The following is a 12,784-nucleotide window of genomic DNA, read 5'->3' as shown; positions in this document are numbered from 1 at the left end:
ATCCATCCATCCATCCATCCATCCATCCATCCATTCATTTTCTTTACACCCTTGTCCCTTAGTGGGGTCGGAAGGTGCTGGTGCCTATCGCCAGCTAACGTTCTGGGCGAGAGGCGGGGTCACCCTGGACAGGTCGTCAGTCTGTCGCAGGGCATCTTCAGTAGATTATAAATGAATTAATCTAATGTCTGGTTTTAGATATTATTCTTCTTTCAGAAAAATTGGGAGAGAAATTGTTTCCACCTCTTTGCCTCATCCTCGCACTCATAAACTGTTAGGCTGTAAAACATGTTTAGTAAGTCGGATCATAGAGCTTAAATTCGTCACTATATAGTTTATGTGGATGGTTTTGCACGACTCATATGTTTTGTTTTGTATGTTTAACTTTTTTTGCTGTCCGATTAATCAACGCATAAGTCCAAAATGTTTTGTAGTTTCTTTTTTATTTTGCGTCAAATGAAAAAGGACTACAATGTGATAATTTAAACAATGACAATAACAATAATCTACAGAAGCAAAGAAAACAAAGACATCATAAACTCCATCACAGTTAGGTCCAAAATGTTCCAACAACAGTTTGTTTTTTTTAATACAGAACATTCAATAATTAATAACAACATCTCAGGTGCAAAGAAGACAGATATTTCCCTGCTTTTGTTTTTAATTGAGATGTTTTAACTCATGGAAAATCTTTTATTTTGTTCATGATAAAACAACCATTAATCCTTCAACTCTGGATCTTCAAAAGATCCAGATATGGGTACATATCACCCATATTTGAAAACATAGATTACCATTCACGTAAAACGAGCTGCTTAGAAAAGATGCTCCACGGTGTGATGGATGTTTGCGTAGTTTTTGGTTACGTGTAAACTGTCAGCAATCACAGTGGATGAAATGGTTTAAAACACGAGTCAAAAACTGGCAACGAAGCTCCAGCAAGGCCAAAGCTGAAAATCCACTTTTGGCTTTTTAAACGACAGCTACAGCAAACCAAAACATGCAGAATAAAGGGACAGTCTGTCTGGTTTATCAATATGGGAGCAACAACCACTCCTTTACTTGCATTATTTAAATATCTTGCAAAACCACAAATGACACAAACAATGCTGTTGAGTTTAAGTTTTCTATTCAACATTCAGATAATACCTCCAACAAAAACGACCCATTCCCACCATGGACTAGTTTACCAACCAATATCTAAAATCAGGTTTTCCTTTTCCAACAAACTGAGAATAATTTACCAACATATCCAAGATAATCAAAGGTAGCAGAGTCCTTGTAAAGCACACGTTGCGTTTGGTTGGGACTCCTTCAGATGGAGGTCACGTTTGTGCTCGCGCTGTTTTGGCTGTACAGCCGTCTGGGAGAGCTGCAGCACAGCAGCTGGTTCCTGAAGTGCTTGCTGAAGCTCTTGCTCATCAAGTAAAGCGCAAAGGGATTCACGCAGGAGTTGGCAAAGGCCAAGATGCGAGCACACACACTGGCAATGAAGTGAGCCAGCGACGTGTCCACCTGGTCGTAGTGGTAGGAGCGGTAGAGGTAGATGACGTGACTGGGGAGCCAGCAGAGGGCAAACAGGCCGACGAACACCAGCACGGTCTTGGCCAGACGCTTCCTGGACTTGATCTGGAAAAAGAAGAAGAAGAAGAAGAAGAAGAAGGAGAAATTACACTTGAGTGTCTTCAGTAATTGTGTTACCACTTTAGCTTTTAATTGGTTGTCATCAAATATTTGCCTACTCACTGATATCCAAGTGAGGCACACCTGTCACTCAGCGGAAAATTGGAGCAATTTATTTTAATTGTTCACACTGAACATATCTCAGAGAAAATTGCCCAATTATACGTCTGAAAATCAAGCAAAGGAGAGCGTTTCAGCATTTTTAAAGGATGACTCCGTAGTTTTTTGAAAATGGCCTACACAAATCCCAGAGTTCGACCTACGTTTCTGGAGAAGCCCTGCTGACAGGGCTTCATTATTTAACCCTGGTTTTGAAGCCAACGTGAATAAATTGTTCTCCAAACGTTGTGCTAAAAACAGGTGACAGACGAGACTTAAAAGGAACTTAAAAAAAAGATGTTAAATAAGATGCTACATTATGGTCCACATCACCCTGAACACATTTCCATGTTGAAACATGGCGGTGGCAGCATCATGCAACCAGCAGGACTGGTTCGAGTTGATGGGAAGATGGATGGAGATCACAAAAGCAGAGGTTATTTTTAGCTTAAGACTCGGGTGGAGTTTGACTTTCTAGCAGGAAAATGTACCTGAACATGACAATAAAATGAGTGTAAGCATTTTTATGTGTTAGAAAAAACAACGGAGAATCTAGACTTGAAACTCGACGCTCACAGATGCTCTCCACCAAAACCGACTGAGCTTTTTGACATTTTTGCGAAGGTGAATGGGCAAAACTTGCATTCTGTAGATGAACAAAGCAGAGACAAACCAAAAAATACCTGCAGCTGTAATAACTGAAAGCAAGGTATGAAAGCAGAAAAGCAGATTGCACTCATACACTTTCCATACTTTCTCTTGTTTTGCTTAAAATAACATTTAAAAACCATTTTTCCTTTTCTTTCCGCTTCGCCATTATGCTTTGCTTTGTGATGGTCTGTGATGGATAAAATGCTCCAAGTCTGCATTTGTAATGGCACAAATAAGGTAACACAATCAAGGGGTAAAAATAGTGGAATAATGTTACTGTACAGAAGCTGTGTTGCTCTCCATTCAGAATCAGTTTTATTCCCCAAGTTTGTGCACAAAGACAAGGAATCTGATTCTGATTCCACTTTATTCTCAGAAAAAACATGAATTTAAACTGATTAAAAACACTCCCTAGATACAAGCAGGGGGGTATCTTGTATTCTCGGGTACAAGCTGCTGAACTGAGCTTCCTCCGCAAAGCGGCTGGGTCTCCCTCAGAGGAAGAGTGAGGAGCTCGGAGTCGAGCTGCTACTCCTCCACACCGAAAGAAGTCAGCTGAGGTTAAAATAAAATACGTTTTTTCTTCCAGAAATACTTATAACTAGTAGCTGTTTGTTCTGGACTAACACCGAACAGCGTATTGCAGATTTTTAAAAAGGAACAATTTGATTCACAGCTCTTAAGTGGTGAGATTTAGTCGATTAACTTGGAAACAAGACAACTACCGGAGGGAAGAAAATCTTCTTTGCACCTCCTTTGAGATGTGCACTTCAGACATCATCACTTCTTTGTATAATCCATAGACAATAAAGAGTGCAATGGGCAAAGCAGGTTAACCGCGAACCTTCTGGACCGAGAGAAATTGCAAACCAGAGCAACTGGAAGACCCTGACAGACACGATCTGTGGTATAGAAATACTGGCAGGCTGGTTTTCATGATTATTTCTAACATATTGTTTCCTTTTTATTTGATTTGCACAAGGAAATTAGTCACAAAATAACCACCATTTCCTGCAGGTGCCTTAGCATATTTCAGTTGGTTTTATATAGAATATGCTCACAGGAACAAAAATAATATGTTTGTTGTCACGTCAATATAACAGCTAAAAACAGAGTCAAACAGGTGGGTTTTTTTAAGGAAATAATCCGAGTTTCTTTTAGCTAAAATGACATAATGGTGCACCTTTCCTTTTATACATCGTTGTTGTCTAATTTTTGCTTCCTTTGTTTGAGCAGCCTTCCTTTTCTTCTGACAATAGACGAGGGAGAAATTTGTATTCACCCATCAGATGCTGCTGCTACATCCAATATAAAAACAATTTCTGTGTTGTTTTGGGTGCGAAGCCTCTTGTCTGCAGTAAAGCGAAGAATGTTACTTTAAGTATTCAGTGAAGAAGCTCCACTCCAGACAGTCTCAGACTCCATAATCAAAGAATAAAACCAGGTGTTGTATATTTCATGAAGGTTAGGTTCTGATAGTTGCTTCTTGTAGAAATAAGGGAGTATGAGACAATATGAAGTTGTGTTACTGTTTGACAGAATGATAAATATCTTATGCAATTGTCCTGAAGGTAACAGTAAGGTTTAACGGCAACCTCATGTTTATATTAAATCCCAATAAAGATGTTGTTTAAAAATGTTGCATCAAGGCTGCTAAGCTCTCTAGAGATTGTATGGATTTGTCTTTATACTTTTTTCCAGGCCTGGACGAGTTTGAAAAATTGATTTTTACACATTTCGTTTTATTACTGTACTTTATTTCTTGGTGAGTGTAAAAAATGATTTAGTATTGATTTATAATCAATGGATGTGCTTTGTCTTTGATTTGCTTCATCACATTTTGATGTTTTAACCCATCAGTTTATTGTTTTTTTCACGGTCAATAAAAAACCATTTGACCTTCTGCTTGATCTTTAAACAACATAAATTCAAACTGAACAACTGGACTGTGGTTTTTATATTGGGCTTAAAATGCCAAATTGCTTTTTTTCCCTTTTTTTTGCAGCCTGCACAAATAAAATTCTCAAATTGTTTTTCAAATAGTCTGCATTTCGTCCGCAATAACCTATTCTTTATTTTGAAAGTTCCAAGATTTTTAGACTTTGAAATCAAGTTTAGAGAAATCAACCCCTTTGATTTGTGTTTATTTGTAAAGTGATAACAAATCCTGGTCATTTTTATTTATTTGAAAAGCCTTAAATATTACCAATTAATAATTCCTACAAAGTCAACAGAACAGAAGCATTTCTAAAACTGGTATTTTTCTTTTACTCTTTTATAACAGGAGCTGCAAAGTTTTTTTGTTTTTTTTTAAGAAATGGGTCCATTAGTAACATCATAAATATACCTAAAGGAAGCAAAGACATCGGTTTCTGATTAAAACTTTAGAGAAAATCTGCTCAGCTGTGAAAGAGCATTGATTTAAAGAGCACTTCAGTTTTGTTCTGAAACATTGAAAGAAGTACAAACAATTGTGTCATAATTTGATTGTTTTACTAACAGAATAAATACTTCAATTAAATATTGGATTTTTTTTCAGTATTGGGTTTTTGCTGCAGCAAAAAATGTGACTTTGTTTTGAGGGTTTTTAACAAGAGCTTTAGTTTTACTGCTTTCAGTGTTTTATTGTATTTTTGTTTAATTGATGTGTCAGTTTCGTCTTTATGCCATTTATTTCAGTTTTCTAATCATCTTGCTATTTTGTTTTATTCTCATCTTAATTCTCGTTTTTTTATATACCTCTTAAATCTGTAGTAGGTCCTTTATGAACAAACTTTACTTTATAAGTCTTCATCAGTGGTGTGAACAACTTTGTCAGTGTTATGTGTGAAATTGAATCTTGTGTATTTGTTTCTTTGTGTCATGGAAATCACTTTTTACTTCTGAGAGATGATTTTTTTTTTCAATGTTTCCTGCAGTTTGTCTCAAGTCTTTGATGTACGTAAGAGAGTTTTGCGTCTTCCTAAATATGTGATGGACGATAAATAAACACGGACATTTGCTCAAGTCTCCCTGTGGCGTCTCGATCCACACCTGTTTGTGGAGATGCAGGTGTCCCTCTGCAGAGATGTCTGCTGAGCTCCGGATCAGGCTGCGAGCGATGAAGTAGTAGTAAACGGAAATGACGAGCAGAGGGGTGACGTAGAAGACGAGGAAGGAGGCGGTGGAGTGGATCTTTGGATGCAGCTCTCCGGCGTGCGGGTAGGGCGCGCACGTCACAAACGTCACGTTGGTGTGGCTGGTGGTGAAGGCGTGCAGGTCGGAGAAGACGGCCTCGGGAATGGCCAGGGTGACAGAGAGCAACCAGATGGTCCCGGCGCGCAGGCCGGTGCTTAGAGTGGCGCTCGATCTGTTGATGTCCAGCGGTTTGACGATAGCTTTGTACCTGAGAAACAAAGAGCAGGTTTAAGCTGTCAAGCTTTTTCTCAAAATCAGACAAATTCTTGACCTTGGACTAAAAGGATACGTTGAAAACTTACCCTTACACTAAAAATCATGAGAACAATCGATAAGAGTTAGCGATCAGTTAAATCAAGAATTAGGTTCATTGGTCCAATTTCAGTGTTTGCTTCAGTAAAAAGAACATCCATCAAGCAAAGCACTAATAAAACTGTATTGGTCTCAGGGGTCTAATAAACTAGTTCCAAGTTTTCACTTTAACATAAAATGGAAAAGCAACAAAGGAAAATTTCTTCAAAGAGCAGAACCATCTGAATCTGTCAGCTTTCACCCCACAATAAAACTGAAGAGACTCCATTTCTGGTTGAACTGTTGCCATTTACTGTTACAGAAGCAGCTTGTGATTCTGTTCAGGCAATTCCCACCTTTCCATCTTTCTCAGGTGGCTGATATGAAAACCCACTTTGAAGACATTTTTCCTGTGTCCTCTGTGTCTTCACTGCTTGGTCCCTTAAGGTTTTCTCATAATAAAGTGGAAGAGATTGGGAACAACACCTACTCAGACTCAAATTGGTTGGCCACATAAAATCTCAGCGCGACATCAGAGGATGCCGCTGCTCATCATGAAGAGAGGTTACCAGGTTTCTGCCAAGTCAATAACTGCAGGTCTGCAAACTTCACGTATTCTTCCGATGCGTTGCAACGTCAGATCCAAGATGTTTGTGTGCGTCGCAGTCTTCATGTAATCAGGTCCAAAAGCAGGAGGAGGTTTTCAGATTTAAGCACAACTCAGTCAAACATTAGCATGAAGCCGGCAGCTCAAGTCATGAAGAAAAAGAGCTCATTTGTAAAAAAAAAAAGAAAAAAAGAAAAAGTTAACTTCCCAACAGAGGAAATCAAAGCAAGCTTTGAATGACAGGAACAGTAGGCCATCTACGCTGCATGTGGAGCTCATCTGATTAATCATGACTGCCAGTGAATGTCCAATCCAAACACACCTGCCTAACTCTGTTTGATATTTGCTCTTCTCAGAAGCACAAGATGGCAGGAGAATAAGGCTGGAAACACTAAAAGCTTTTGACATGTTATTGCGCTTTATCTCCATTGAAAGTGAAGGTAGATGCATCTATCTGTCATGGTAGCTGCACGTGTTTGTTCTGTATACGAGCTCCACAATCGACAAATCATCTCTGCACTTAAAACTTCAAAGCTCTACCGACCTTAGTTTTCAATACTTAAAAAAGAAAAGAAAAATGTTTTTCTTCTTCTCTTTGTAAATGAATGCTGTGTCTCTGGACTAAAGAATCAAAACAAAACAACAACCCACAGAAGATTGCCTTTTGCAATACTTGCTGGTGCCTATATTTGGAAAAATTGTATCTTTTTAAAGAATTACACCATGGATTTTAAGTTACATTTTGTCTAACAAATTGAAGCTTATTTAATAATCTTGAAGCAATGTGCATATTAAATCTTGCTGGTGTTTTGTGATGGAAAAAAAAACTATTGAAATCATAAAAAATAAATAAATAAAATGTAAAAAAAAAAAAAATCCTGGCCTGGTTGATGGATTTCTATTGTTGAATTGTAAAACTGACCTTTTCCAAAATGAATCCAATTTTATACAAACATTTGGTTTTAGTAAACACTCACCTTAACATGAGTGTTTTTGTGTTTCTCAAACAGCCTGCATAGCATTGAAATAGCTGCGCTGTCAATATAAACTACTACAAATTTTGAATTAGATTTTTCTACAATAAGACTTAGAAAAGCCTATGAACCCTTATTTTATTATTAATCGCTGTTTATTTGGCATTTAGACGTCAGTGTGCTGAAGCAAACATTTTTGCACAGTTTCTGGGAGCAGAAGGAAAGCATTTTTTGGATGATTGCCTTCCTGCAGGGTCAGTCTGAAGGTTTATGGATCTTCTCAAACTATTTTTAATGAAATAATTCTGACAGAGCTGTATTTGTTCCCAATGTCATTCTGAGGACTTTTCCAGCTGTCCACCGTAATACAAATGAATAAACTACGCAAATACTTGTGTTTTAAATACTCGTCTTGATCTACATGGTGATGTTCTGGAAGCAGAGCAATGTTGAGAAATTTTATCTAAAAACTATTTTTCCTGTGTAATAGAGAATGTTAAAAAGACTAGCATTTCATATTAATTTAATGAATTATAAAGTCTATATTGATATAAATAAAATATCTGCCAAATAAATGTATAGATAGAGAGAGACCTATGTACTTCCTGGAAAGGTCGCCAGTCCATCACAGGGCAACGTATAGACAACAAACAACCCAGCAACATGCACACACASACTCTCACACAATTTAAAGAGACCTGTTAACCTAAAAGTCATGTTTCTGGGCTGGGAGAGGAAGTCAGAGTACCCAGAGAAAACCAACGAATCCATGGGAACAAGATGCAAACTGCATGCAGGAAGAACCAAGGCCAGGACTTAAACCAGGAGCTTCTGCCAGTCCTACGATCTACACATGCAACCCATAGAAACATCTCCACTTAATATATGTAAAGTTAGGATGCTAATCTTACAGTTTTTCAGAAGAGAGGAAGTTTTTTTCTGTCAGTTTTCTTAAAGTTTGTCAATTTACTACATCAGTACAGAATAGTTAGTGTCTGCTAACCGACTCATACTGGGCCTTGTTCTGCTGGAGGTCCATTCCAGCTAAAATTTTGCAAAAGAAGATAAAATAAAATAAAAATTGCATGTATTATTTGCCTTGCAGATTGCTGCTTGGCTTGGCTACTAAAACAATGAATAATTCCACTGAACAAAATCAAAACGGTAGCAGAGCAGCGGTAATCAGAGGGAAAATCCCAGGCAGAACTTGTGCCTTTGGGAAAGATTTATCAGCCTAGATTTGGAGAACTGCTCATCAGAACWAATCCTCTGAATCTCTGAAACAGTGGAGGTGTGCTGCAGTATTTTAACAGTATTTGTTTTACTGAGACTTCTGTGGGATTATTTTTTATCTATATAATTTGCTCTTTAAGCWACTTAACTCAGTTCRATTCAGTGAAATGTTAAGGACATTAAGTAGGTTAAATGCTTTGTGTTGACAGCATTGAAGAGTGTTAGAATGAATGRCCAAGGAAAGATGTGGTGACCGGATGTGTCAGAGTTCAAAAGCTGCATTGCTCTATTTATGATTAATRGTCGCTACCATGCAGAGGGAGATGAATCTGTCAAATCTGCAAATCTACTGCAGAACCGACGAGGAGAGACGGAGGCTTGGTGGTTCATCTTATTGTCCACCTCTGATGCTGACCCCACCCTCTACTTCGCCCCTTGTTTTTAGCGTAATAATATTAGATATGCATGCGTTCAGGAGAGGAAAGGATAGACCTTGGTATGGTGCAACATTTCAGCTTTTTAGCTTGTGTTTCATCAGCTTTATTATAGTTGATATATTTTGTGCACCTTTTTATTGCTTGGTGTGCTTTCCTGATTATTTTTCCAATGTTGTGGATTCAAATCAACGTTTACATGAATTCATTTATCCACATAATCAGTTTTCTGTCTGTTTTCTGTATCGGCTTATTAGAACAAGGCAGTCAAAATCATCAGGTTCATTTGACATTTTCCTGAATCGATGTCTAGACAGTAACGTGCCTTTGGCAAATGTTTAATTATTGTCCCAGTAAGGCTCGTCTATTATCAATACAGTCTGACAATGAAGCTTCTCTTTTTGAGTGTTTTACAGAAAAGACTATTAATGTGTATTTAAAAGTGTAGACACTATAAATGAGCTGACTTTTATTTCTAATCTAATCTAATATAATATAATATAATATAATATAATATAATATAATATAATATAATATAATATAATATAATATAATATAATATAATATAATNTAATATAATATAATATAATATAATATAATATAATATAATATAATATAATATAATATAATATAATATAATATAATATAATATAATTTTGAAAAAAATTTTTATTTTCAGCCACATGTCCAATTAAACCTGAACCTGCTTTAGTCTGGTAATTGGTCGCCTTCGAAACTTTCTGTGTTATATAAAAATAGTGCTGCAATATCGCAGGAAAACATTTCAAACAGCTTAATTTAAACATAGCGATGCGTAAAAATGACATTTAGCAGTTGAAACAGCCCACATCGCGGCTCCGGTCTGCGCGGCAGGTTACCGGTCAGCGGAGAGCGCAGTCAGGGTGAACACGGAGACCCCCACGGAGGTGAGCTGGATGAAGGGGATCAGCTTGCAGCCGACGCGCCCGAACAGCCACTCGTCCACCAGGTAGCGGCTGGCGTCCACCGGGGCGCAGGTCACCAGCAGCAGCAGGTCCCCCAGAGCCAGGCTGGACAGGAACAGGTTGGGCACCGTGCGCATGGACTTCACCAGCAGACACGTCTTCATCAGAGTGATATTCCCGACCAGACCCACCAGGATGATGAGCGCGTAAACTGCAGCGATTCCGATGCCGGGGAGCCACACGGCGTACTGGTGACGCTCCGCGCTGGAGTCCCAGAGCATCCTGGAGACATTGAGGAGCAAAGCCTCGCTGTCCTCCAGCGACGAAGTCGACTGATCCTCCAGGGACATCGCGGCTTGAGAGTGAAGGACACCGACTGATGAGCTGCTGATGGTTTTCTGGCAGCTTTATAAACTATTTGCCCTCCTACAGGGTCGTGCGTCATAGGATGGATACTGGAGGGATGGAGCTAAGACATTTGTACTTGTATGAAAAGATCTGACTAAATGTAAATCTCAGTTTTCTCTACAAATAGACTGAAAGAGAAAATACCAGTTTACAAGTTAAAGGTGGTCAACCCAGCTGTGAAGGATACTTTATCATAGAGATGCATTTAAACAGTGAATGGAAGCAGCCAAAAGTCTCTCTGTTATGTCCATGTATATAGTGGTTTTGTGAAGACAGGGACACATAGTAAAATCCAAGATTACATTTTTTAAAATATATTTTTTTACCTCGGAAACACAAGCAACATGTTGGGGCCACTTTGACTGTGAAGCTTTTGATTCAATGAAAGCTCTCTGGTGTAACTCCAGCATCGACTGGCTGATTGTCCCTTTGAATTAAAGATTTTTATTTCACGAAAAGTGTGTGGAACAGCAAGGCTACTTAATGGGAGCCCTCTTGAGCTGTTAATTTATAAAGGGTTTTATAAATTACTTTTTTGACTTTTCTTTTGAAACTGAATCTCTGGTAAATGCTCACTTATTGAACATGCTCCAGTGAGAAAGATCTGCCTGGAGAAGAGGCATGGTCTCTGTGTAGAACAATAAACCTGCTGCTACATGAGATATGTGATGTACATAATTACATAATTTATGTAGAACCAGGGGTTATATGTAGATAGCGGCTTGGCTTTTTGTGTCAGAAAAGTGACTTTTCGACTTATTTTACCAAAACAACAACAACAACAAAATAAGAAAAATAGGGGATTCATTAAGATTTTATGCCTTTACGAGTTTTATCTTTTCCAACGTTAAAATATGATCAAATGAGTCATTTAAATGATGCTTATTTCTTTTTTAATCAGCGAGAACCCTCAGAACAACTGAATGGTTATGGATGTAATTATTGGTTTGGTTAATCCCTACTATTAATTATTTGTGCCTTTATTTTTTTATTCCACCCAAAATTAATTACGTTTAAGCAGTAAAGTCAGACTTGGTGCGCTCTTATATTCTTCTTATTGTTCAGAGAGGCTATTAAACAAAATTTTGTGCAGGAAAAATAAAGTTAATGTGCAAATTTGTTTCTCACACTTAATGACCAGTAAGTAAGCATCTCTTACTTTGGAGGCGGGGAAAAAGACAGCTGAAAAGTCATTAAGCACCAGAAAGTTACAATTTGCAAAATCAAAAAATAACTGGAATTATAAACTAAAATCAGAACTACAAGTTATGATTAATTGAAAATGATGAGTTGTGATTAATTGCTCAGTGTTTACTTGGGATTTTGCTTTATGTCTGAGGTGATTACGTTTAAACAACACAAGCCAAGGTGTCTGTAATTGATGTCAGCTAGCTGAGCATTTGTTCTTTCGTTATCTTTGAAAATGCAATTTCTGTTGACTCACTTAGACAAGGTGATGCTATTTGCAAAAACATTTTATAAGGACAATACAGCTGAAACAAATGAACTCTCCCATCTCCCGTGTAATTCAGTGGGTGAGTTGGAAGAAAATGCCCATTCTAAAATTTCAGACATCATTGATTCCAGTGCTCCCATTAAAGCGAAGGCCGCGTCTGGTAGGAACATGTTTCTGTGGATAAATGCTCCACTAGTAAGAAATTGTTGGACCTACAGCCATGATGGACGAACAACAGGAAGCTGGTATAAGGACTTTTAATCCCACAGTGCACTGCATTGAAGTACCTCCAGACGATGCACAGCTCTACATTATTATTCTCCAGGGACATATAAAAACATAAAATCAGGTGATGCATCCTGTAGATGTATCACCTTTCCAGGACTAATGTCTGAACAAGATCTAGAGAAACTCATCTATGTCTTTTTCACTGATTGCTGCAGCAATGTCTTCACAGTCTGTCTAAAACAATCAATCCTCTGGCTGCAGCTGATCCAGAACACTCCTGCTGGTGTTCTCAGTAAAACCAGGAAGATAGAGCACATCAGCCGAGTTTTAAAGTGCTTACACTGGCTCGCTGCAGCTCAGAGAATAGACATCGGTTAGTTTATAATTCAGTGAATGGCAGAGGTCCAAAATACATAAAAGATCTGCGGCTGTTGTATCAACTTTCCAAACCTCTGGTTCTGGTCTGCTCTGCATCCCCAGAACCAGAACCAAATGCAGAGAAGCAGCATTCAACTTCTATGCAGCACTTCCACAAACTTCCATAAAACTGCAAAACAGCTGGAACACTGAGGCTCTGGGGCCATTAGTGGTCCTCTGAA

At 38.2% G+C, this 12,784-nt stretch overlaps 1 protein-coding gene across 1 annotated transcript; it reads right to left on the bottom strand.

Moving 5' to 3' along the window:
- Positions 1-443: 443 nt before the first annotated feature.
- LOC103459878 (gastrin-releasing peptide receptor-like) lies at positions 444-10,520 on the bottom strand. The gene is made up of 3 exons (XM_008401810.2): positions 10,028-10,520; positions 5,467-5,818; positions 444-1,629 (listed from the first exon to the last, which is right to left on the bottom strand). The coding sequence occupies exons 1-3, from the start codon at positions 10,441-10,443 to the stop codon at positions 1,315-1,317; spliced, it is 1,083 nt and encodes a 360-aa protein (XP_008400032.1). The 5' UTR covers positions 10,444-10,520; the 3' UTR covers positions 444-1,314.
- Positions 10,521-12,784: the final 2,264 nt, after the last annotated feature.

This window comes from Poecilia reticulata, linkage group LG2, assembly GCF_000633615.1.
Source record: "Poecilia reticulata strain Guanapo linkage group LG2, Guppy_female_1.0+MT, whole genome shotgun sequence".
Lineage (NCBI taxonomy): Eukaryota > Metazoa > Chordata > Actinopteri > Cyprinodontiformes > Poeciliidae > Poecilia > Poecilia reticulata.
Note: the sequence above shows the minus strand (reverse complement) of the source record. Positions and strands in the feature narration are given on the sequence as shown.

Coding starts and splice junctions, on each gene's coding strand:
- LOC103459878 (XM_008401810.2), bottom strand. CDS start 10,443: ATGTCCCTGGAGGATCAGTCGACTTCGTCGCTGGAGGACAGCGAGGCT. Junction 5,819..10,027: donor ACTGCGCTCTCCGCTGACCG/GTAACCTGCCGC, acceptor TTTGTTTCTCAG/GTACAAAGCTATCGTCAAAC. Junction 1,630..5,466: donor ACCTGCATCTCCACAAACAG/GTGTGGATCGAG, acceptor TTCTTTTTCCAG/ATCAAGTCCAGGAAGCGTCT.